The following is a 25,720-nucleotide window of genomic DNA, read 5'->3' on the forward strand; positions in this document are numbered from 1 at the left end:
AGGAGGTAGGGGAGGTCCTAAATGAATGTTTTGCTTCAGTATTCACCAGGGAGAGGGACATAGACGAATGTGAGGTTAGTGTAAAACAGGCAAATGTGTTGGAGCATGTCGAGGTTAAGAAAGAAGCAGTGTTGGAGCTACTAAAAAGCATTAGGATAGATAAGTCCCCGGGGTCGGACAGGATATACCCCAGGTTACTATGGGAAGTGAGGGAAGAGATTGCTGGAGCGTTAAGAATGATCTTTAAGTCCTCCCTGGCCACAGGAGTGGCACCGAAGGATCGGAGGATGGCAAATGTTGTTCCATTGTTCAAGAAAGGTAGAAGGGATAATCCCAGGAATTATAGACCAGTGAGTCTTACATCAGTGAAGGGCAAACTATTGGAGGGAATTCCTAGAGACAGGATTTATGAGATTTGAAGAAGCATAGTCTTATTAGGGATAGTCAACATGGCTCTGTGAAGGGCAGGTCGTGCCGTACGAGCCTAATAGAGTATTTGAGGAAGTGACAAGACAGATTGATGAAGGTAGTGTGGTGGATGTGGTATATATGGATGTTAGCAAGGCATTTGACAAGGTTCCCCATGGTAGGCTCATTCAGAAAGTCATGAGGTATGGGATCCATGGAAAATTGACAGTGTGGATTCGAAATTGGCTTGCCCACAGAAGGCAGAGGGTGGCTGTAGAAGGGGAGTAGTCAACCTAGAGGTCGGTGACCAGTGGTGTTCTGCAGGGATCTGGTTTGGGACCCCTGCTCTTTGTGATTTTTATAAATGATTTGGATGAGGAAATGGAAGGGTGGGTTGGTAAGTTTGCGGATGACACGAAGGTTGGTGGTGTAGTAGATAGTGAAGAAGGTTGTCGTAGGTTGCAATGGGATTTAGACAGGATGCAGAGCTGGGCAGAGAGGTGGCAGATGGAGTTCAATCCAGAGAAGTGTGAAGTGATACATTTTGGAAGAACGAACTTGAAGGCAGAGTACATGGTTAATGGCAGGATTCTCAGCAGTGTGGAGGAACAGAGAGATCTTGGGTCCAAGTACATAGATCCCTCAAAGTTGTCTCACAAGTGGATAGGGCGGTTAAGAAGGCATATGGTGTGCTGGCCTTCATTAGCCGGGGGATTAAGTTCAAGAGCCGAGAGGTAATGTTGCAGCTCTATAAGACTCTGGTTAGACCACACTTGGAATATTGTGTTCAGTTCTGGTGACCACATTATAGGAAGGATGTGGAAGCTTTGGAGAGGACGCAGAGGAGATTTACAACAATGCTACCTGCGTTGGAGAGCATGTCTTATGAGGAGAAGTTGAGCGAGTTAGGGCTTTTCTCTTTGGAGCGATGGAGGATGAGAGGAGATTTGATAGAGGTATATAAGATTATGAGAGGCATAGACGGAGTGGACAGCCAGCAGCTTTTCCCCAGGGGCTGATACGATGTTATTTAAGAGACTCTTAGATAGGTACATGGACAAAAAAAAGAGGGTTATGGGAGGTGGAGAGGGGGATAGGTTGACTGTAGATAAGGTTTATATGGGTCAGCACAACATTGAGGGCCGAAGGGCCCGTACTGTGCTGTTCTATGTTCTGTGCAGTTTCTGTTGGATACAAAGGCCAGGCCAGATAAGGTTTCCCCTGGTTAAGTGGAGTCTTTACAAGGATGTTATGATACCAGCTTTTTCTTATTTCCAAATTTTAAAAACAGAATATAAATTCTCAACTACCTTGGGGAATTAGAACTCAGCTTCTCTAGATTAGAAGTCCTGGAATCTCTTCTGAATAACATAGTCACTATGCATAAGGATTTCCAAACCATGCCGTTCAAAATGCATTTCTTCAAATGTTACTTCAAAGTAGGTTTTTATCTGGTTTCCAGTATGTTCCATACTTGGCTTTTGGATTTTTATCTAATTGTAGTGTTTAATATGATCAAAAAGTTTGATAGGTTGGAAGAATATTTCACTTTTAAGCAGATGAATCCAGAATAATGGCCATCACTTGTGAGTTTTACCATTCAGGGGTGATGTCAGCATGAAGTTCTTCACATGAAGGAGCTACAGAAAAATTTGGAATAATCCCCCTCAACAACTATTGAGAACGAAACAAAAATGCTAAACTCAGGTTGCTTGATTTTCAAAAAGAAAAATGTTGATTATAAAATCAAACCTGGTAGATGGAGTTGAGATATATATTTACCGACAATCTAGCTGAACTGGTTCAAGGAACTGAATGGCCACTCATGTCCTTGTGTCAAAGAAACTGAACACAACAGCATGGGGAGATTTCACCTTCCAATACTCCATTGTGTAACCTTTATATAATTAACTGCATTATGCTCATTGAAAGTAAATATTCTGAAATATGTTACTGAAACTTTCGAACGTGGAAAATAAAGCAAAAAAAAAGCATTGATTCAGAATTGAGTTAGGAAACTATGCCCAATATAAAATAAATATTGAAATGCTGTGACAAACCGGGGAGAAAAATCACCCCAAGACTACTTTATATGTCAGTTTGTAATGGACTATAACCTGAAGCAACCACAAGGTGTCAGACGGTACAGTAGACCAACTAGAAGAGAATTATGCGTCTCCAACCCTTGGGTTCAGCAACTGCAACAACCCTACTCTGCAGTTTTCTGTTATCTTGCATTATCCTTCAAAAACAAAATCACCGTGTTTAGTTTGCAGAATAAAGGCTTTGAAGTTCCACTCGTTGTAATATGGACGAAAAATGCAAAGCTCACAGCCCTGCGGATGTATCCTAAGTGATTAATGTGACACTTTTTCAGGCCGCGATGTGGCGCCATGCAATGCACTCGCCTTGTGCACTGAATTGGCTGCATTAATTGCCTTTTGTATCCGCGTCGGTGCAAAATTACACTGGGGAGGAAACCATAGTGAAGGTTGATGCAATAATCTTTTTTTCTTTTAAAAAAAAGGTGGTGCAAAGAAAAAAAAGCACGGATGATTTTGTGTGTGTATTATTACCTTGGCTCCCCTTGCTTTGCTCGGCTGAAGAGAGAAAGCGAGCTTTGGGGAATGACCTCAATCAGCTGTTGATCAGCTGGCACCAGCCCTGCACTCTAAAGGCGGAAGCAGAGTGAATCATGCACAGGCGCACTCGGGTTGTTTTTCACAAAAACCGTTTTAAATGAGGTGGTAGGTATGATACCCCCGTCTTTTGTACAGACCAAAAGCTGGGTAACAGCATCTCCGACTGTCCGGATCCAGATGCTCCTTTTTAATATTCCACTGGTCGCGCCTGAAGCTTTTGCAGCGCAAGGCACGGATCCGTGGTGAAGATCCCATTTTTCAGATCTCCATTTTTGTACATTTTTATACTCTCACACACACGTATATATCTATCTATAGATATATAACCATGGTGCTGGGAAAGGTGAGGAGTTTTACAATAAGCTATGACTGTCCCAATGAGAACAACATTCCCGTCTATGCCAGTGGAGATTCAGTCTCTGGGCGGGTGACTATAGAAGTTACTGGTGAAATCAGGGTGAGATCTCTTACAATCCATGGAAGAGGACAGGCGAAAGTACGCTGGACAGAATCGCGAAATGCTGGTTCTAATACTGCCTACACTCAGAACTACACTGAAGAAGTGGAGTATTTCAACCACAAAGACCTATTAATCGGACACGAGAGAGGTAAGCTTGGAATTTGTAAATGCTACAGGCTTTAAAATATGACCTGCAAGTTTGTGCGGCTGGAAGTCTTTGTGCATCTTACTGTAACTCTGATGTAAGATGTTAGCAATCTAGGGCAAGTCGCTGGTCATATTTAAGAAAAATGCATATTATCCATCTACATAGACATTACGGATGTAAAAGTTAGGCATCCTGCCGATCACTTTTCACTGCCAATTTGTTTGCCAAAAAGTGGTAGGACATGCTCAGGCTGGATAGGAAACTGTCAATATCTCCTCTTATTTTCCGCAGTTTTATTCCACCGATTCGCAGAGGTTTCAATCCCTTTTCTCAGCGAACAGTCCCATCATTATGTAATTTGTGATACAACCAAAATTAACATCTATAGAATTGCAGCGAAACAAACTTCATCCAAGCTTTGAGGGTTTTTTTTTTGCTGTTCCTACATCTAGAGAGCAAAATAAAATGTTAAAGTAAAATACATCTTAGATCTGCAGTAATTTATAGAATGCTCTACATGCATACAATGGCTTCCACATTAAATCCCTGACTTTAAGTCCTCAATTGACAATCCAATGTTTCTCGGAATTGGTATGTTAAAATAAAAAACAGCTAATGAAGTGACTACTAATTTCATGTGACGCTACTATTTTGTCCAAATATACTATGCATAGCATACAGTAACACCTATTATCATTTGACTATCACTTCGATGAGGTGCTTTGACAGTAAATGAATTTTATTCTGTAGATTTATAAAACGAGAACATATCCTGCCACAATAATTTTGACACTGCAAGTTTTGCATTATCCTTTTGCAAATCTAGTGTAGATACTGTATCATTTTTTTAAAAAATGGTTAGTTGTTTCCCTAAGTTTCCACCCTTTGTTCAAAGCGGTTCAATCCTGTTTGGGACAAGTATTGGGGGGGGGGGGGGGGGGGGGGGTTGCTGTGAGTCCTTCTCTTCGCTCATTGGTCCACACTGTCAGATGGTGAGGATGACTTAATGCTTTTTGCAGAAAAACAATTTGCAACAGCTGCTTTACACCTTCGTTTTACATGCACAGCACCGATTAAAATGTTCATTTTACATTAAATTATCATTTTCTGCCCGCATATTTGGTGCAGTTTTGATGCCATGTCACAACATTCAGTTTTACAGTGAAATTGCGACATTCGAATCCAGTTTTGCAATTATCTTACGATGCCATTAATGCATTGAATGTAGGGTTTTTGTGAAGTTTGCTTACGTTTTCACTTTAAACTCGCTGCGTTTCACGTAATATTTAAGGAAATAGCTGGTGGTTTGTGTTTGCCGGCTGGGTAGATTCATTTTTTGTCCAATCTCCCCTAAAAATAATAATTATAGACACTTATGTAATTCCCTAATAATAGCTGACGTCTGATACTTGCAATAAGTATTACCTTTTTATTATCTTCTCATTTTTTTTGCAATTTCGTTCTATACATCTTGCCCAAGTTTCTGTCGCTCAGTTCAGCTTCGTTGCAGTTCCCCTCCCCAGAGTGCCGATTGGTGCTGCCGTTTGTTAGACTGTTGCTAAGGCGCTGTTAACTTTTCTTTGGTTAATAGAGCTGCCTGTCATCTCTTTTTTTCTCTCTCTCTCTCTCCCCCCCCCCGCCCTGAATCACATTGCAAAAAAATCTGAAATAAAGAGTTCAAAACGTTGCAGCGAAATGCTTATGTTTAATAAATACATCAGGGGAGAAATGTGCAAAAAATATAACGTTGCATCCAATTTACTGCATGGTTATTCCTGAGAGCTATTTTCCCTCAAATGCAAGCAGCTGACCATGATCCAGTGAGGGAGGAGTTTGCAAAGTATGGGTGCTGAACATTTTGACTGCAAAATGCAACGACGTTTGGGTTTTAGGCTATTTCAGTTGCCGTGCACTCGGGCAGCTTTATGCAGTTGCAATTTTGCAGAGCTGCCTGGCGACTCCAATCAGCCGTCGCGCCCCTCTCACCACTCTGACGGCAGCCTCTCAGCCTGCACGTCGGGCTACGCTCTGTGTCTGTCTCCTGTGCTGATGAATACCATGTGGATGCGGCTGCGTTGGGCTGTTCGCACCGGTTCAGGCCGGCTCTCTCCGCTCTCGGGCTCTGCCTGCTGCTGATCTGATTGACAGCTCGCTGACTTGTTTACCCGCTGCACTGCAAAGCGGAGCGTCGCTGAGCTGGCAGAAAAGGCGGAGATAGAAATGCAACGAATCTGGAGCAGAACCTTGCCGGAAAGCAGCCACACAAAGGGCTTTACTAATTTTATACAAAATGCACACTCCATAAATACTTGTGCATTAAAAAAACTCCTTAAACATAAGTAGTAACCACCCAGGCGTAGGCGTGCTCTTTCCAAATTGTGTTGCAACAATATTTTTTTGAGATGAAGCTAATGAGTCCTATTTAAACTACGCTTTTTAATCCCCTGTTTAGTGATAACGTGGAAAAGGGACAGGTGCATTTGTTGGACAGGGGTCATCAGTAAATGGAAACCAGCATCAGGTTGTTACAGAATTCTCCTCTATATATATATATATTTGTTTTTAAAGTGTTGGTCAGTAAACGTCTAACTTGTAGGGGAATGAATTGAAGTTGTTAAGGTCACGTCATTGAGGAGAATAAGGAAGGTCAAGTTGTTTACCATAAAATTTTAAATCCCAAAGGCTCAACAGTGGCTGTGCAGGATGAAGTTACTCAAAACCCTGAAGCTCCTGATAGGACCAAAACGCCTGGTAACTCCAAACAATCAGCTTTACAGTATATTCCCCATCTCCAATAGGGGTAACAGAGGCTGGGTGCTGGCGGTTGGCTGGAACTAGGAGGAAGTTACTAACTCCATTCTATTTATAGAATATCAAGTCTTGGGTTGCTAAAAGAGCAAGATTGAAGAAAAACTCCTCTACATTTGATGCTAATTTGCAAGTGATTATTTGATTGACCAGAATCAGGTTGATTATCACTGACGTTTGTCATGAAACTTGTTGTTTTGCCCTTAACTTTATTGCTCTAGCGTTGCTACGAGAAAGTAAAGTGAAATAATGTCCTCTGTGGCAGGAAATCAACCATCTTTCTCATCAGGGCTGCTGGTATATCTGACTCTGGCCCCACATTATTATAGAGAAATCTTAACTGGTCTGCAAAGAGCCTGAATTAGTTGAATAAAGCTTTTACCTGTACTTCAAGATGAAGGTGACCCTTTTCAGTGCAACCAAGAATGGGTAACTAACAGCAGACTTCCCACTGGTTCCCATAAAACAATAATATGTTCTTAACATTTATGGATACAGCTGTTTGCACAGCTTATTAAAGCACCAATAATATTAATTAGAGCAGGTCTTGTATAAGTTGTGCATTGGGTGGTAGTGTAGCAGTTAAATTACTGGGCCATCAGCCAGTGATCTGAAGTCATGTATGTGAATCCCTGGGTGTGAGGGACTTTTTAATTCCAGATTTATTTATTCCCTGAATTTAGTCGGTCTCGGTGATGTAACCATGAAATTATCAGATTGTTGTGGGGGGGAAAAATGTTTGCCCTTTCATAAAAATGGGTGATATTTAAAGATGCACAATAAATGGTCTTCTACCAACATCTATGTCTCACGAAAGAATGAATATCAAGGGAAAAAAATTCCCCAATCTATATTCTATTGCAGAAATTATAGAAACATAGAAAACCTACAGCACAATTCAGGCCCTTCTGCCCACAAAGCTGTGCTGAACATGTCCCTACCTTAGAAATTATTGGGCTTACCCATAGCCCTCTATTTTTGTAAGCTCCATGTACCATGATTTCTGTTAAATTTATTGAAAAGCAAGATTACTTTAGTTGTACCTTCCAAGTATACTGTTGATTTTTGTTTCATAACATATTTTACTTTGGATTTTTTTTTATTCTTTTGGTGAGTAAAATATCTGGTTTGCTGATTCAAATTATTTTGTGATTTTTATTTTTCCCCAGATGATGATGATTGTGAAGAAGACCTCACCACAATTCCTTCAGGCAGACATGAATATCCATTCAGCTTTGAGCTTCCACAAATGTAAGATTTACACTTTCAATTTTTTTTCTTCCTTATTAAGTGCTTTGTAGAATATGAAAATGTTTCCAAATAATGGTTGATTTATGTTATGAATCTACTTGTTTTGGGAGACTTTCCTCAGTCACCATAGAAAAGATGTATGAAATTCTGAAGAAGAAGCCTGTTCAGGCCACTTGATCTTCTCTTTTGAGAATAAAAACTAAGATTTTCCCACCATATAATCCTTTCATTCAAATTAATCCTTTTTTTTCTAGTGATCATTCCACATGATAATTAATGTAAAATTACAGAAGGTGTACAGCACAGAAGTAGGCTATTTGGTCCATACTAGTGTTTGAATATCTTCAGGGTAACTTACTCCTCTACTTTTACTGATCCAGCTTCGCCTTACATGCCATACACCATAACTACTCCTTGCAATAGCTGAGTTTCCCATTTTCACCATTCTCCGGGGAAAGAATTTTCCCCTGAATTTCCCTACTGGATGTTTATCACCAGGTTTGGTCTCCCAACAAGTGGAAATAACTTATTTGCATCTGTGCTAGCAAAAGCATACAAAACCAGAAGATAGCTGAAGGAGAACCATCATCAAATCCTGACTGCACTTTCCTAGTTTCTCTTCCACCCCGCTATATCTGAAAGTCTTCAATTGCACAATGAAGGGGCATAGGATGTTGCACATGTGATGACAATCAGGTTAACCTCTATGCATTCTGAAAGACTTTGTTGAATTGGTTGATCCCTATGAAGCTGATTTTTGTGTTGCAGATTAGTTGACTGGTTCTTTCTCTCTTGACAGACCATTAGCTACCTCCTTTGAAGGCAAGTATGGCAGTGTGCGCTATTGGGTGAAAGCTGAACTGCACAGGCCGTGGATGTTGGTAATGAAAGTGAAAAAAGAATTTACAGTCTTTGAACACATTGACATTAATACTCCATTGTTGCTGGTGAGTGCTTGAAAGCTTTGCAAACTTACTACTGTAAAATTCTGTATTTTTTTTTCCCCATACAGGTCCATTTTTTAACTCAATTTAAAGAATGCAGAGTAGGGTCCGAAACCAATCGGTTACTACTGGCTGAAACACTACGCGGTAATTATTAGAAATCTTTCTAGAGAAAATATTGGCATTCCATCATTGTGAAAAGGCTGTTGTTGTAATTAAAATCATGACCAATTGGCAGTGAAAATTGGAAAGATTCCTTACAAACGATAGTGTAGATGATAATTGTGTGAGACTTGTGTTGTTCTGCTAAATTGAACATAACCATATAATAAGTACCCATTGAAGATTGTGAAACAATTCACTCGAATACAGTAATTAAAATTCTCCAAAGTACTAAGGAAATCCATTTATCAAGTTTTTTTAAACACACAGAGAATTTGTAAACCTCTCTAACCCCACCATGCCGATTAATATTTGTCCTCCAACTCTAGTAATTGAAAAATCCATTTAAAGTAATCAAGTGGATAGACTATGAAACATTTTATTAAGAGTGGATAAACTGTGAAACATGAACTGATGAGAAATTTCGTGGTTTCACCTCTATTTATTGCTTTTATCAGATTAGGCTATAAAACGTCTTGGAAGTTGCAGTGTTGGGCATTCCATGTAAATATGAGTGTGCCACAACAGAAATAATCATAGTTTAATCTAGACACAAACTGACTTGTACTTATAATCCATTTCTTGCAATATAAAGTTGGAGAATGACGGTAGCAATTTGGTGCACCTCTTTACACAGACTGGCACATTTATAATGGGATTTAACTAAAACTTCCATTCCCTGAAATTCTGATACTACTTTAAGGAATTTGACTTTGAAGAGTCATTTTCTTGATTTGTTTTTTGCAAATATTCATGAAGTGGAGGTCACTTTTGTGAACGATACTCACAATTTCTGAACTTCTGAAGTTGAATTAAGATTTTTGACCTGTGATATTTCATTGGTATTAATTTTAACTTGTCCAGAAGATCTGTAGGATACTTTCCACCAGTTACAGGACAGGCATTATGCACCCCTTGTGCAATGCTCTGTGTAAATCATTAACATCTTGCACTTGAAAGTGCATGGCATCGATTGTCAGCTATTTTGCTATTGATGTAGCACCATATGTCATCCTGAGAGACTGTCTATTCTGAAGGGAGCAGGGGTATTTACTGTGCTTTCTGTTCTTTTTGCAGTCACCACAGGCAGGCACAAAAGAGAAAACTCTTTGTTGCTGGTTCTGTTCCTCAGGCCCAATATCCCTAAGTGCCAAAATCGAACGCAAGGGCTACACACCAGGTAAAATCTGGAGCACTGAAAACTAATTTCGATCCTTGGTCTTTGATTAATTAATGGATTAGCCAGGTAGCTGAAGTGGTGCTTCAATTGGATTTATTGCATTTGGACAAAGATGGGGGAACAAAATGGCTTTCTTATTCCCAATTTTGGTCAAATTAATCTTTCTTCAACCTGCCCTTACTTAAGGTTTAAGGTCTATTTCGTTCTGTTGAGGAGAGGATTAGGCCTGGCTGTCATCACTTAGCCTTTACCAAATTTATCACATAGCCCTTGAGCATTTGTTTTCCAACCAAACTGGCTCTTGTCCACATCAAATACCAGAAGATGGTGGCAGTGAGTTATCACTCTCAAGAGAAGGTCAGACAGAGGTATTTGTTGATGACAATCACCAACAAATTTAATTTATTTTCTGTCCTAATCTTTTTTAATTAAAATGTTTACTCAAATCATTCCATGTCATTTTTACTATGAACGTAATAAAATGGGTCCAGGTTTCCATAGTTCATACTGGGACTGTTTACCATTTTGATAGGTGATGGTAAAGCACAAATATTATCAATTTAGACTACTACTGAACAGGTTGATTCATTACATGTGCTTTAGATGGCACCCTAAATTGTTGCCTTTAATGAAACTGATGCATATTCCAGACATGGTGCACAATGTAATTTGTGTCACTTTGTGTCTTGCGTAGGTGAATCAATTCACATATTTGCTGAAATTGAGAATTGTTCTTCCCGTATGGTAGTGCCAAAGGCAGCCATTTACCAAACACAGACTTTCTATGCCAAAGGGAAAATGAAGGAAGTTAAACACCTTGTAGCCAACTTGCGAGGAGAATCACTGTCATCTGGTAAAACAGAAAGTTGGAATGGAAAACTACTGAAAATTCCACCAGTGTCACCGTCGATTGTAGACTGCAGTATAATTCACGTGGAATACTCACTTACGGTAGGTGTTTCCTCTAATTTGTATGCTGACATTTCAAAATGAGGACATGGTTGAAAAACATTTCGTTGGTAACACCAGTCCTTTAAAGAAGGTGGTTTACTGTGTTATCATTTTCTCGCTTCAATTTTTGCTCACCTTTTTATTTTCTTCTTTCCCCATTCCCCAATCTAGCTCAATTCAGTCTTTGGTTAAGAATATTTAGTTGTAGAAACATCTCAGAGAGGTGGGGATCCTTTAGCAGCCAGTTTCCCTCCTCATAATGTGACTAAGGTGTGAAATTGGCTGTCAAGGAAAGCCCAAGAAACTGTATGGGAAATTTTCATGCTCTTGATATTTTTCCTAACCCTTTTTTTAGGTTTCCTGCTGTAAGCTTGAAGAATGCAAAATTCCCTTTTCCGCAGGTAACGTTTGTGAATGCAGGTGTTTGTAGAGACAAAAAAAAAATTAATTGTCTTTTTAATGTTTTGTGTATATTTCTTTCCCATTTAAAAAATTATTTTCTCCCTTCTCTAGATCAACCCGCACTACATCCCGGCCAAGAGGGCGTGAAGGTGACTTGCTCCCAAGCCAATGCCGCTCTGTAACCGGCTGCCAGGAGGTGCGCGGGGTGACTTGCCCTGTTTTTAAAACTGTTGAAACATTTTTTTTTTGATTATTATTATGGGGAGACAGTTAGCTTCCACTTATCCCTCCTGTGCTGGCCCGGTTGAGATTGGTAACTCACTGTCTTGGGAATAGTGTCATTTTATATTTTGGAAGAACTGTCCTTTCTCGAGCAATTTGCCAGTGTAAAGCTCTGCTGCATGTTTTTTTCCTCAGTAGGTTAGTTTAACCATGACCATTCTAGGGTGTGTTACCATGATGTGTAACAAGGTTTAAGAATCTAACTTCTATTAATGTCCTTCTCCAAAAGTGTACGAGTTTAAGAATAACTGTGATTTCCTACAGGGAATTTAGTAGCAACTGCACCATTTTTAAAAATACACAACATCTGTTACTGTGTGTTCAAATCAAAATTTCCTTTCTGCAGAACTCTGCAACAATTCAGGAATGAAGGTATTTGTTCCGAATTAGAAAATAGACCTGTAGTAAAACTCCAGTCACTTGTATTTTTTTCCCCTGTAGTAGGCAATCTTAAATGAATGCATTTTTCAGCTCCCTGTGAGTGATGTATGAATGTAAATTTAAATTGTTTGTGTGATCTCCTTGAAGTAAAAGCACAAGACTAGTGGATTAAAAACACCATATACTGAAGTCACAAATTCTATATACCTGCGTAAAGATTAGACAATCTCAACCAACAGAATAATTTGGGTGTCCCCGTTCGTCTGTCTGAAGAATTGAGGGGAAAGAATCAGTTGGAATTCTTGATCACTCATCAAAAACCAACTCCAACGATAGATATGGAAGTGTCAGTTCAGGACAGGATCTGTGATACCCCTGCAACTACTTGGGGGCCCCTAAATGAAGACTGGTTACTTGTGAAGTATTGAAGATTATTGTTAGCACCAAAACACCATCAGACAAGAATCAATGCCATTTGATGGTAGCAGGGGAAGAATATTTGAGGGGAAGCCTTATTTGAAACACACTAAAGATTAGCAGAAAAATAAAATGCACACAGTATAATCTTTTGGAAAGTGTACAGAAATGAGTTGTTTTGAAAGACTGACTTCTTTGAGACAAAGCCCAAGTTTTAATGAATAATTGACCACTACGTTTCTGAATACAAATCTTGGCACTTAACTTTGTCTTTTCAGTAGCGAAGCATTCTGGGGTAAACTGCAGTGCCTTCTCCATAAGCTCAGTGAGCAGATGCATACCACAGTGTGTTGTGAGCTGCATAAACGAGGAAGCTCGCACATTTTGACTGCAGCTCGACCAAGTTGAGTGATTTCAGCCGGACATTGGTGAAGGCACTACTTTTGTCCTCGATGTTTCCAGAATTCAGGGGATAGGAATTGCTTAACAAAACTGATTCAAGTTTCCTGTTCTGCAGATTGCTATCCAGCGGCTATGCTGGAAGTGCATGTGTATGGAAATATATTGGAAACTGTATTAGTTGGACCCCGGTAATGGAATGGCACAACCACCTTCATTATCCAGGTGTTCATCTGAAAGGTAGCCACGTGCTGCTGTCAGTGGAACCATGCTCCAGCATAAGTTACCACCTTCCGAAGAGGAGGGCTAAGGGGAGAAAGTGGAAAGGAGAGGGAAAGTGTCTCAGCAATTAAAACCTCCAAATTTTTCTTTTCTCTCTTAGGTCTACGTGGATATCCCCGGGGCAATGAATTTAACTTTGAACCTACCACTAGTTATTGGCACCATTCCCTTGCATCCCTTTGGTAGCCGGACATCCAGTGTCAGCAGCCAGTGTAGCATGAATTTGAACTGGTTGAGTCTCGCGCTGCCTGAACGACCGGAAGGTGAGGAAAAAGCTCCAGGAAAATCAAATTGTCCTCGCTGCCTTGGTGAAGCAGCCAACATAATCAAAGACCCCACCCACCCCGGACGTTCTCTCTTCTCCCCTCTTCCATCAGGCAGAGATACAAAAGCCTGATAACACATGCCACCAGGCTCAAGGAAAGCTTCTATCCTGCTGTTATAAGACTATTGAACGGTTCCCTAATACAATAAAATGGACTCTTGACCCCTCAATCTACCTTGTTATGACTTTGCAACTTACTGTCTACCTGCACTACACTTACTCTATAACTGTGACACTTTCTTCTGCATTCTGTATTGTTTGACCTTGTACTACCTGTAATGAATTGATCTGTATGAATGGTATGCAAGACAAATTTTTCACTGTACAAGTGACAATAATATTCCAAATCCATTATGAGGCATCTCCCACTTTTTGCTAACTGGATAGAATAGCTGGGGAAAAAAAGAGCAAGATACTGGAGGAACTCAGCAGGCCAGGCAGCATCCGTGGGGGAAAAAAACAGACGGTCAACGTTTGGGGTCAAGACACTTCTTCAGGACCCGACCTGAAACATTGACTGTTTTTGTCCATGGAGGCTACCTGACCTGCTGAGTTCCTCCAGCATCTTGCTGTTTTTTTTAAATCCAGATTCCAGCATCTCATTTCCCTTGGGTAGAATAGCTACCTAATGTAGCAATGAGCAAGAGCTGCGGTCTTAAGTGGCGGAGCAACAAACAGAACTTCCAAATAAGTGCAGCTGGACTGTGTTAGAATGATGAAGTAGAAATTTGGTATTCTGAACAAATTGGTTGGACTAATTGCTATCCACTTTAATTATTAACCATTAGCTATGTTTCATTTTAGCTCCACCCAGCTATGCAGAAATTGTGTCCGAGCAGCAACGACGAAATAATCTGGCTACAACAGCTGTCCGGGATGAACTAGAAAGAGTGTTTGAGGGACCACTGTTTGCCTACATCCAGGAATTTAGGTACCAGCCTCCTCCTGTGTATTCAGAGGTACGAGTCTTTTTTTTTGGTTAGTTACAAGAGGAATGTGTGAACCACTTTTTAGGTGGAATCTCTAGATATAAAGAATGAATAATTTAAAACAAAATGTGTTAAGCACATGATACTGGGGTAAATCTTCTTCCCGTATTTGAGAATGAAGGAAAAATTTAAACCCTTCTGTTGGATCTTTATTTTGCTTGGGATTTTTTTTTTGGGACTTCCCCCCAAGTAATATAACTGGGCCTATGCCAATAGAAGCAGGCCCATCTGTGAGGCCTCCCCTAATCTGCTGAAATATCTACTCGTTAATGGTGGCCACTCGTGCATCCCAGTTTTGGTGAACATTCCCTTATCCAAAGTACTGAGGCTAGAGGAGGTACTGCAGTCTAGCCCAGAACTGCTGGGAGTATCATTTGGTGAAGGGTGTGAAGAATCTGGCAAGGACATGCCTTCATTTCCATGGACCAGGATTCTGGCCATTGCCCTACCCATGGCCAAATGGAGAGAGCTCTTTCCAGGGCTCCCTCTGCAGGATTTTGTGTTAACACACTGGATGCTGTGAGGTGCTTGTCTCCGACACTCTGCACTCTGGAACCTGAATCTGACTCCCTTTTAATCAGCCAAGGGCAACAAAGACCATCACCTGCCTTTTTTGGAACATTGTTTGTCCACCGTAGGACCAAGTGATCTATGTTCAAGTACTTTTCTTATGGAACCTTTACGCCACTTTGGCCTTAAAGATCTCATTTGATTGTTGGCTGCTGCCACCAAGAAAGAGAAAAATTGGAAGTTTTTTTTTTAAGCACCATGTCAGGACTCTTGGAAGTTGTAGCCTTTAGCTTATTGCTCACCAGGACTGTCAGTGTGGATGAGACCACAACTCTGTGGCTACCCCAATTATATCTTGCCAGGGGCAGTAGCTGTGCTCATGCAAAGGCAAGGAAGGGAATGGACATGTGCCTGATTTCTTGAGCCATACAAGCAGCCCAGGGAAGAAAAAGCATAAGCAGTTAGTTCATCAGAGCTATCGCAGAAGCCCACAAGAAGTTCCCTAATTTCAACATTTGTGACAATGCAATTTTTTTTTGCAAAGCAGCTTTATCTGCTACTTTTATTTCTGACCCATCCAAATGTGTACCAATGGAAGTAATATTTATATAATTACTACTAACCCTCACCATCTCTGAGGCCTCCCCGAATCTGCTGAAATATCTACTCTCTAACGCTGGCCACTTGCGCATCCCAGTTTTGGTGAACATTCCCTCAGCTGTCAAAGTCCCAAGCCAACAAATTCTCTAAGATTCTCAACCTCTCTTTACCCTCTTAAGATCCACTTTAAAGTATCTATGCTAAAATCTTCCTGTGTCCCCCAGATCAAATTTCACCAGTGCTTTTGCGAAGCCCCTTGGAGTTGGAGTCATAGCATAGAAACTGACTCTGCAACCCACCACACCCATTGCTGATCTTTTTGTCCATCTACACCAATCCCACTTGCCTGTATTAGGACTGCATCCTTCTATGCTTTGCCTATTCACATGCTTGTCAAAATGTCTCTTAAATGTAGTGATTCCACCACCTCCTCTAGCAATATTCTGACCATCTCCCTGATCCATACCTCTTAATATTTTGTTCTCTCTATTAGATCACATCTTGGCCTCCTTCACTCTCAGGAAAACAAATCCAGTCTCTCTTTCCCACCGCTACCCCCCCCCCCCCCAACTAAAGACCTCCAATTTGGGCAAAATCCTGTTAAATTTCCTCTGCACTCTCTCCAGTATAACTGCATCTCTCCTACAGTGAGATGACCAGGACTGCACACAATATTCCAAATGCAGTCCAGCCAGTGTTTTGTAAAGTTGCTACATAACGTCCCAACTCTTGTATTCTGTACCCTGATCTATGAAGGCAAGCATGCAATATGACCACCTTCACCACTCTATCTACCTGTGTCGCTGCTTTCAGGGAACTATTGACGTGAACCCCCAAGGTCCTTCTGTTCATTTAACATTCCTTAACACCCTACCATTTACTGCATATGTCTTGCCCCGATTTGACTTTCCAAAATGTATCACCTCACACTTGTCAAGATTAAATTCCATCTACCAATGCTCTGTCCAATTTTCCCTCTTAACTATATCCTGCTGTAGACTTGGACAATGTCCTCACTATTCATAACACCAATTTTCATGCCATTTGCAAACTTGCTTATCAGACTTTATACATTCACATCCAGGTCGATAATATATATCACAAACTTCAAGGGTCTTGGCACCGATCCCTGTAGTACACCGATGGTCATAGATTTCCAATTAGGAAATCAAGTGTTTTACTCTGCTGGAGATATTGCATTAATCCTACCTCCTATGTCATCCAATTCAGCATTGCTGATGAAGCCCAGTGAATTTGCTCTGGTGTCATTGACCCTGAATAAGGCCAGTAACTTAAACCACTTCTGTCTCCCTTGCACTTCCTTGGTCTCCCTTGCCTTCTTACTGCACTCAGTTCTGTACATAGGGCCATGAAATGTTCTGCCTGCTAAAATGTGGCCCTACTATTTTCGTGGATCTTCATAAATATTGATTCCTGTCCAATTCTTGCGTTCATTTTATTTTGTATCCTAGATGTTGCCATCTGTTCAACTGCATCACGTCTTATCATTTGGGCAAAATTAGAAGTAGATGGGATCTACTGTAACCCATTAAGTTATTTAAAAGAAAAAAGGCCAAGAATTTGGTGTCAGCATTGAAGAACTGATACTTCTGACCTTTTTTGTTAAACCAAGTTGCCCGCAAAGACTTTGCATTACTGCTGATGCTGGACATCAGTTCAGTGGGATCCTTGAGGTACAACAACTATGGCTGCTCAGCTAGCTTGATGGCATCAACCCAAAGGATTTGCACAGACTGAATAGAGAAGCAATTTCTTAATTGACTTTTTCAGACATTATGCAGAATGCTGAATAAAGAAATTAGAATTCACATAAAATCTTGAAAGAATTTTCTTTTTATCTTTATGCAATTGAAAATTGGTCTTTCCCAGGATTGAACATTCCATGCCAATCTGGAACCTTGGGCACTTCCATTGAGTTACGTTTTTTTCCCTATCATGATTCAGGGGTGCATGGGATGACATTACCCATGCAGTGCTGCTTTTGGAATGCTGTGGGGCATCTTGGAATAAGTCCAGGAGACCAGTCATCCTGGGACAAACTGATTTTTTTTTCTTTTTTCCCCCCCCCCCCCCCCAAACTGGGACAACTGCCAGCAAGGTTGATAACTGGCCTTCAAGCCCCATTACCAACCAATCAGCTGCTCTGCAATCCCCTGATTCCAAGGGCCTGACCCTTGCCCCACTCCCCACCCAACCCCGACATCCATACATATATACCGATATCCTGAATTCTATTTTGTCTTTGCACAGCCCCCAGATCCTGACCCAATCTTCCACCTACATGAGCATGGCCCTTGCGGAACACAGCTTTTGAACTGAGCACTGTGTAACACAGTTTCATGCTGAAAAAGTACTGCTCCCTGAAGTCTCGGCATGACTGAATGAATATTGCACACTTCCACTGCCATCCAGTACACCCATTGGTTGAACTAGAATTCCTAGGCAGTTATTTTTAAATATTCATGCAACAAAACTATAACACACATACCTAAACTTAGTAACCTATCTGGGCCTTAAATAACTAAGCAATAAATATGGCTTAGTACACTAGTTAAATCGGGAATTTCCTCTAAGATGTTGGTGTCTTACATGGTACTTTATCATGAGACTACTTTGTAAGAAGTTCAAATCTGTGTTGGTTTAAGTAAATTTGGTCTTGTTACATTGAAGAATTCCAACCTGTGGAGGAGTGCTAGATCAGTGAATATAACGTTGGGATTTCCAGATTAAGTTGTACATGTGCAATATCCCAGACATGCTTCAGTTTCACAGAACAATAATGGCAAATGTCAGTAGTTTCTTCACCTTTGCTACTGTAAAATATGACTGCGTACCAAACGTGTGCTATGCCAGTTATGATACAGTAGAAATCCATCCAGCAGGCAGCCCTTGCACTGACATCTCCCTACTTGGACTGAGTTTCACAAAAAGAAGCTCAGCCATTAGAAAATTTGGAGAAAGCATCTTTGTCACTTTGCATTTGCTTTCTTTTGGGGTTTTTTAAAAAATTTTAAAGCTAGTATTTATTGTAAAAGGGTTGGAGTTAAAAATAGGGAAGGTTTGTTGCAATTGCTCAGTCATTTCCAAGCTTGGAAATGGTGCTCCTTTTTTACACAAATTAAGGCTATCAACTTGTTGGATCTTTTGCACCAGCTTAACAAAACCTGTGCTGAAATTGCCCTGTGTTCATTATCAAAGCTCTGCCTCCCTCGCCTCGCCCCTACCCTGGGCAGACTGACAGGTCATCCTATTCTAAGTAGAGGTACACATGATATTAGGAGCAGCCTGACCCAGTCGTATTTGCTGTTTAATGGATTTTAAGTATTTTTTCTGATTGTTGAAATCTTGTTCCATAAGTGCATTTTTTTTTACTGCAACAGAATGAACTGCATTAAAATAAAAGCATTTGCATTTTCTTAAAGATGTGTACCTAATATGCATAAAAGATCATTTGATGGCTCGAGCTTTTAATTTAAATGCATAAAATATGGAAATGTCCTTTGGTTGCTTCAAATCCTGTATATTTTCTGCTTGCTGTGGGACGTATTTTGCATCCTCTAGCAGTGCCGTACTCCATTTTGTTATAAACTGCCAACAACAAAATCAGCATAAATTGTGGTTTAACGAATCGGTTACAAGTTTGAGGAACTTATGGATTTTTAAGAACAAAAAGTAGTTATTAGGATTGAGATCAAACCTACTCTCCTGTCATAGACCAATCCCAGCCATCTGACTTCCAATTTTGTTTTATTTTAAAAGTAAACTTTTTATTCCTAAATAAATAGATACAAGAAATACAAAACAGTACCTGGCTTTCTTTACATTCATAGTCATTAGGTTAGTATGTTGTATAAAGCACCAGAGTCAGTTGTGGCCTTCTGAACAATGCACACTTCAAGTGTTTACCAGGCTGTTGCACAGGACCCAGACCCTCTGTCTGGTGGTAGCAGGACTTGGACTGCAGTCCTTCCCCACAAAGCCTTTACGTTGGCTTCACCAAGCTTCAGTGTGGCCCTCAGCACGTACTCCTGGAGTGTACCAGTGAGCAGCATCCACTTCCAGGCATCTCATTGTGCTGGAAGATCAACAAGTTTCAGGCAGACCAAAGTGTGTCTTTCACCAAGCTGATGATCTTCCATCAGCCCTTGATGTTCATCTCATCTGGCATCCCTGGGGGAAAATCCTGTAGATCTGAGAATTCTCCATAATGCAGTTACTTGGGATGAACCTCAACAAGGACCCTTGCATCCTTTGCAAAGAAGGTCTGGAAAATGCACAGTCCACAAAGAGGTGAGCGATCTCGTCCTCTTTGCAGTCATCTTGAGGGTAGCGTACATTGGCAGTGAGACTCCATGCAGGAAGAATCTGGTGAGGAAAGTCCATCTTGCTGCCAGCCAAGTGAGGTCTTGGTGCTTGTTGGCGAGTCCTGACAACCAGGCGTTCCACCAAATGGTTTTAACGGCTGTCCTATGCCTTTCCTTGAGCACATCAGCCCATGACTGGCTTCGCTTGGTTGAGGTATGGAGCAGGTGGCTTTTGGTTGTTCAATGTCACATTATAGAGCACAGTACAGGCCCTTCGGTCCACGATGTTGTGCCAATGTTTTATCCTGCTCTAATATCTATCTAACCCTTCCCTCCCACATAGCCCTCCATTTCTTTATCATTCATGTGTCTAAGAGACTCTTAAATGTCTCTAATGTATCTGCCCCCACAACTTCTGCCAGCAGTGTGTTCCATGCACCCACCACTCTGTGTGTGTGTGTGTGTGTGTGTGTGTGTGTGTGTGTGAGAGACAACAACAACTTGCCTCTGACATCCGCCTTATCTTCATCCAATCAGCTTAACGTTATGCCCCCTTGTGTTAACCATTTTCGCCCTGGGAAAAATTCTGACATTATGATGGGTCATCATTATTTTCAGTAAGAGGATTTTGAGTGTTTAAATTATATTGTTCTATTTAAATGTCAGCTGGGGATCTATCTGTTTATTTATTCTTCTAACTCATTCTATTTTACAGATTGATCCTAATCCAGATCAGTCAAATCAGAACCGAGAAACAAATGTGTGTTGTTCTACCCGTTGATGGGCTTCACGTGGCTATTGAGCCTATTCTTTTGTGGTTTTTAAAAAAAAATGCATCACTGCACTGAGGACAGAAGACTCAAGGCAAAAAGGAAGCTCAGTGATGTTTTGTGACAATGGATAGACAGACAGCCAATGCTAATGAAAGCCAGAATCTGTGGCTCAAAGCTGCTGTTGATGCCGGAGGAAACCGTAACATTTTCATGGGGCACATGCAAGGAGCAGCTGAAGTGGACAGTGGCCACCGTTTGGCATGACTTTCACACCATTTTCCTGGGGTCTCAACTTTAACTGAAATTTGCACATATTATTCAGTGCTTGTGTTGCGCTTCATATTCCATTCAGTCTTGATGATGGCTGTTTTTATTTTCAATTGTGGTGAACTGCAGACATCAAGTTAGTGATTTCTTTTTTTTTGCCTGGGGTCTGCACAGTTCGAAGATCAAGTCAGCAGTGTACAAACCTGTAGCCTGGATCGTACCTGCTTTGCACGTGCTCAGTATTGCCTACTCAGGCCGGCCTTGCAACACCAACCTAATTGTGGCTTCTTTTCAAACATCAAATGCCTTCAAGCCAATATTTGTTGCTACTTGTTCTTTTGCAACCTATTGTAGTAGAATAGCAACAGATCAAAAAACTTGGAATAAGACTGCAAAGAGATTCTCTATTAATTTCCCTTCCTCGGGAGAATTGTCTTTTTTTCCCTATTTGTTGCATTTCTACTATACACAGAGTATCTTTGTGTTTCAGACTGCCTAAAACACACAAATCTCAGGTGAATTTGTCACTTGCCAAATTGTTGGTATTCTTTTGTGTTTTGATTAAATTGCACTGTTTCAAAATGAGGGACGATTGCAAGATATGGTTGGATTTTGAATTCCTATTTTCCACCATAGCCGCCACCATATTTAATCATAATTTCTTCCCTACTGGTTTGTTACCCTGTTCCCAATGTATCAGGTCAAGAATTAGTCAACCTGTTTCCACACGCACAAAAATTGGTGTTCTTGTCTGAAGGACTTCATTTAGTACTGGACGTTAAATGTTCACCAAGGTCAAATGGGCATTGCTGTTGTGAGAGAAAGTCCTCCTCCCAGTTAAATCAATTGCAGGAGTGAATGTCTTATTCCACAAGTGGCCTTTTTGTAAAAAAAAATACACAAGTATGCTATTCTGTATTGCCAAACTTGGGTGCAGCACCAACATGGAATAGTTTGGTGGAAGGATTTGACTGTTAATTGAGTTGCATTTTCTTTCCTGTTCTGTTGAGAGAGGGCATTGAGGCTCACAGTATTTTGCGAGTGTCCCTGATGTATAAATTGTTTTGTGGGGTATTTGGCATTATAGGGCATTTGATGTTTCTATTTGGGTAACCCTCATTTCTTTGTTTCCGAACTAGGGATCAACAATTGCTTAAGCAGATGGGAAACCTGATTTCTATACGATATTAAAAAAAAATTACAAAAATTTAAAGGGATCGATCAATATTATTCCACAACCTTTGTCATTGGCCAAACATGGTCATTGCTGATAATACTCAGTTTTTCTTTTTCTTTTCGGATCATGTGTGGATATTTTGACTGGTGGTTACTTCAGTTATCTGCCGAATCTGAATAGCTATAATAGTGATTTTTGAATATAACTATATATTTCTTCAATATTGGTCGATCCCCAACTTAAGAGACTGAGGACTCTGTAGTCCAGTATTCAATTTAGTTTCCTGATTTTTAAAATTAGGAATAAATATTTTAAAAATCCAAAATGTTCTAGAAACCAAGTGCAATATTTAACGTTTTTTGTAAGGTTTTTTTCCTTGACCGTGTACAGACTTTTTTTTAGTTTGGTGCTGTAATTATCTTTGTAGATTTTGTTAAGGAAACAAAGATCCATGTTCTGTATGGTTTCATTTTTGTTTAGCTGTTCGTGTAAAATTAAAATGTTTTGCTATTGAATTTTTGCACTTCTTATTTTACAATTTCCTGCTTTCGAATGCATGTCCAATAATGTAGTTAAAGCTGTAAAAATGGAACAGTTGCAAACTGCCCATTGCAGCGAAGTGCCAGGTTTGATTCGTATGCTGAAGAATCTGATCTGGGCCAGGGGGTCAGTAGTAGTTGGCAGAAAGTCATTGGGCAAAGGGTTGGAAAACTGATCCATGATGGTTGCTATCTGGCACCCCCTGCTGGAAGCCATGTGTGTGAATAGCTGATGCATTAGTTTTGATGTCCCTTGGCCCAGTTGGTCCAATAACATTTGCTGTTAAAGTTGACCATGCATAACAAATAAGGCTGAACCACAAGGAGGGAAATTACCACAGTTATGATAAATCCTTTTGAGGTAAAATTGGAGAAGGAGGAAGTTCAATGCAGCCAATATCTAAATAGATGAACTATTTAAGTATTTGCTAATGGTGTAATAGATCACCCACTCTCAGCCTGAGCAACCTCTTTTGCCTCTGTCTAAATTTAGTACAAATACTATTGGTTCAAAGCAAAGTCGTCCCTTTTTACAATTATTCGAGGTGAGGAAATGCTGTGTTTAGATTTGAATTTTTATGTCAAACGCTTTACCTTTCCTGATCTTGTTAATCAGATATGATTTTTAAAAACTACAGAGCTACAAACCATCATAAATGCATAATATAACAATGTGGAATACCTAAGTTTTTCTTCCCATTTGAGTGTTAATTTTCAGTGAGGACAGTGGCTACCACTTAAAGCCATTGACTTTGCAATTAAGTTTAACTTCCAGTGTGAGCCAAACTTTGGACGTTCAATGTTAATTCTCTACCCTCCCCTCCCCTCCCCAGCAAATGTTTGCAACCTCAACATCTGATACTTGAGCAAGTCTGTGAGAGAAAGACAGCTTCCTCTATCGATCCTTTTGTTAAGGCACAGCTGTGTTACTATTACAAAGATGCACTTGTATCCCCATCACATCATAACCAACCAAAGAAATAATAATCACAGAGGGGAAAGAAAATGGAATGATGCTATTCTAGTATTAAATGTGAAGTTTATGATTTTAAAGATTAATTCCAGAAGACCAAGAATGGGGAGGGGGGTGGGGGTGAGGAATGTCTGGAGCCTCTGTGAGAAACTAAGAGGATATTTTAATGATTTTTTTTTTGAAAAGAAATAGCCCAGACATGGATGTATTGTCTTAACAAGACTGAGCCAATGGGGGAATTGTTCACATCTCTAACACTTTCCTGTGATATTGAGGCATGTAGTCCAGGTACGTGAGTCACCTGCACCATTTGACATAATGCAGGGAGTGTGGAAAAAACTCAAGCTACCTCCATGTTCTATGATTGCAGCATCCGGTCTACGGATTCAACCAAAACAATGTAATTTACAGTAATTTTGTTTTTGCATTGTGCTGCTGCTGCAAAACAACAAATTTCACGTCATAAAACAGTGATGATAAATCTGATTCTGAATTCCATGTAGATGGTGCCTGAGGTCAGGATTGAACCCAGGTTGCAGGAGCAGTGAGGCAGCAGATGCACTATTGTATTGCCCTCTGATCATTAACCAATGAATCAGCAAAATGCACTCAATAGGTTGGCACTGCAAGATGAAACTCAGATGATTGCCGTAAATGCTGCAGATTCCAGCATTAAATGGAGCACAGGAATCCAACTTTCAATGGAGGGTGTCCCTGCTGTGAAGATAGGACTTTATTCTCACAAGGTTTACGCAGTAGGCTCTCCCATCAATGCTATCATGGACAAGTAGGTCTATCCATCTTCTTGGTTCACTCACTACCTGCCATGGTCATAGGCTGGCAGCAATGTCAATTGTTGAAGTCGTTCTCCTTTAGGGTAAATAACAAGAAAGCTCACCGGTGCCTCTACTTCCTCAGGAGGTGAAAGAAATTTGGCATGTCCCCTTTGACACTCACCAACTTTTATTGATATGCCATAGAAAGCATCCTATCCGGATGCATCACAGCTCGGTATGGCAACTGCTCTGCCCATGACAAGATACTGCAGAGAGTTGTGGGCACAGCTCAGCACATCATGGAAACCAGCCTCCCCTCCATGGACTCCATCTACACTTCTCGCTGCCTCAGTAAAGCAGCCAGCATAATCAAGGACCCCTCCCACCCCAGACATTCTCTCCTCTCCCCATCAGGCAGAAGATACAAAAGCCTGAAAACACGTACCACCAGGCTCAAGGACAGCTTCTCTCCCACTGTTATAAGACTATTGAATGGTTCCCTAGTACGAGAAGATGGACTCCTGACCTCTCAATCTACCTCGTTATGACCTTGCACCTTATTGTCTACCTGCACTTTACTTTGCATTCTGTGTTGTGTTACCTTGTACTATCTCAATGCACTGTGTAATGAATTGATCTGTATGAATGGTATACATGACCAGTTTTTCACTGTACCTGGGTACATGTGACAATAATAAACCAATTTATCCTAATGGTTCCCATTATCACCTCTCTTACTTATCAGAATCCAGCACTGGCGCCTTTGTGTTCCTGCTTATCTTCCACCAGCAGCTGACTCCAATCTTCACCCTCCCCTCCCAGTAACCCTTCCCCCTCCCCTCTGCCTCCATTTATCATTCACCTCCCACTGTCTCCCAGCTCCACCCCTGCTCCCCTCCCCTACCTGTCACCTTACACCCCCTCCTCAGTCCGCCAGTCACCTCGGGCTCCTGTTTCACCGCTCCCCTTCCTCTCTTTATACTGCCCATCTCGTCTCTCTGCTCTCAGTCCTGATGGAGGGTTTTGACCATCCGGACCAGCGTCAACAATTCCTTCCCTCCCACAGATGCTGCTCGACCCGTTGTTCCTACGGCACATTGTTTGTTGCTCAGTAGACAATTTGGTCGGTATGAATGAGGTGGGCCAACGAATCTGTTGCCTTACTGTATAACTCTATGATTCTATGACTCTATCCAGCATGCAGCAAATGAGGATGAAGTTCCACATTCTTTGGTGTGTACTTTCATTCAGAAGGTCAGGAGATATGAGATCCAGGGAAACTTGGCTGCATGGATTCAGAATTGGCTCACTCATAGAAGACAGAGGGTGATGATAGATGGAGCGTATTC

The 25,720-nt window shown here is 40.8% G+C and overlaps 1 protein-coding gene across 5 annotated transcripts; it reads left to right on the forward strand.

Moving 5' to 3' along the window:
* Positions 1-2,994: 2,994 nt before the first annotated feature.
* On the forward strand, positions 2,995-22,598 carry LOC127572701 (arrestin domain-containing protein 3-like). 5 transcript variants are annotated; one of them, XM_052020224.1, is made up of 9 exons: positions 2,995-3,658; positions 6,111-6,179; positions 7,636-7,717; positions 8,517-8,664; positions 9,901-10,003; positions 10,698-10,954; positions 11,310-11,355; positions 11,468-11,552; positions 13,218-13,366. In XM_052020224.1, the coding sequence occupies exons 1-8, from the start codon at positions 3,379-3,381 to the stop codon at positions 11,536-11,538; spliced, it is 1,056 nt and encodes a 351-aa protein (XP_051876184.1). In that variant the 5' UTR covers positions 2,995-3,378; the 3' UTR covers positions 11,539-11,552; positions 13,218-13,366. The 5 variants fall into 5 exon arrangements, with proteins under 5 accessions (XP_051876184.1, XP_051876182.1, XP_051876183.1 ...); XM_052020222.1 differs by lacking the exons at positions 11,310-11,355; positions 11,468-11,552 and adding exons at positions 14,247-14,401; positions 20,582-22,598 and having other exon boundaries at positions 3,015-3,658; positions 13,218-13,380; XM_052020223.1 differs by lacking the exons at positions 6,111-6,179; positions 11,310-11,355; positions 11,468-11,552 and adding exons at positions 14,247-14,401; positions 20,582-22,598 and having other exon boundaries at positions 3,020-3,658; positions 13,218-13,380.
* The last annotated feature ends 3,122 nt before the right edge of the window (positions 22,599-25,720 follow it).

This window comes from Pristis pectinata, chromosome 7, assembly GCF_009764475.1.
Source record: "Pristis pectinata isolate sPriPec2 chromosome 7, sPriPec2.1.pri, whole genome shotgun sequence".
NCBI lineage: Eukaryota > Metazoa > Chordata > Chondrichthyes > Rhinopristiformes > Pristidae > Pristis > Pristis pectinata.

What these genes read in the sequence shown, in the direction of transcription:
- LOC127572701 (XM_052020222.1), top strand. Translation starts at nt 3,379, where the DNA reads ATGGTGCTGGGAAAGGTGAGGAGTTTTACAATAAGCTATGACTGTCCC. An exon ending in AGCTTTGAGCTTCCACAAAT is followed by an intron (nt 7,718 to 8,516) that starts GTAAGATTTACA and finishes CTCTCTTGACAG; the next exon opens with ACCATTAGCTACCTCCTTTG. An exon ending in GCTGCCTGAACGACCGGAAG is followed by an intron (nt 13,381 to 14,246) that starts GTGAGGAAAAAG and finishes GTTTCATTTTAG; the next exon opens with CTCCACCCAGCTATGCAGAA.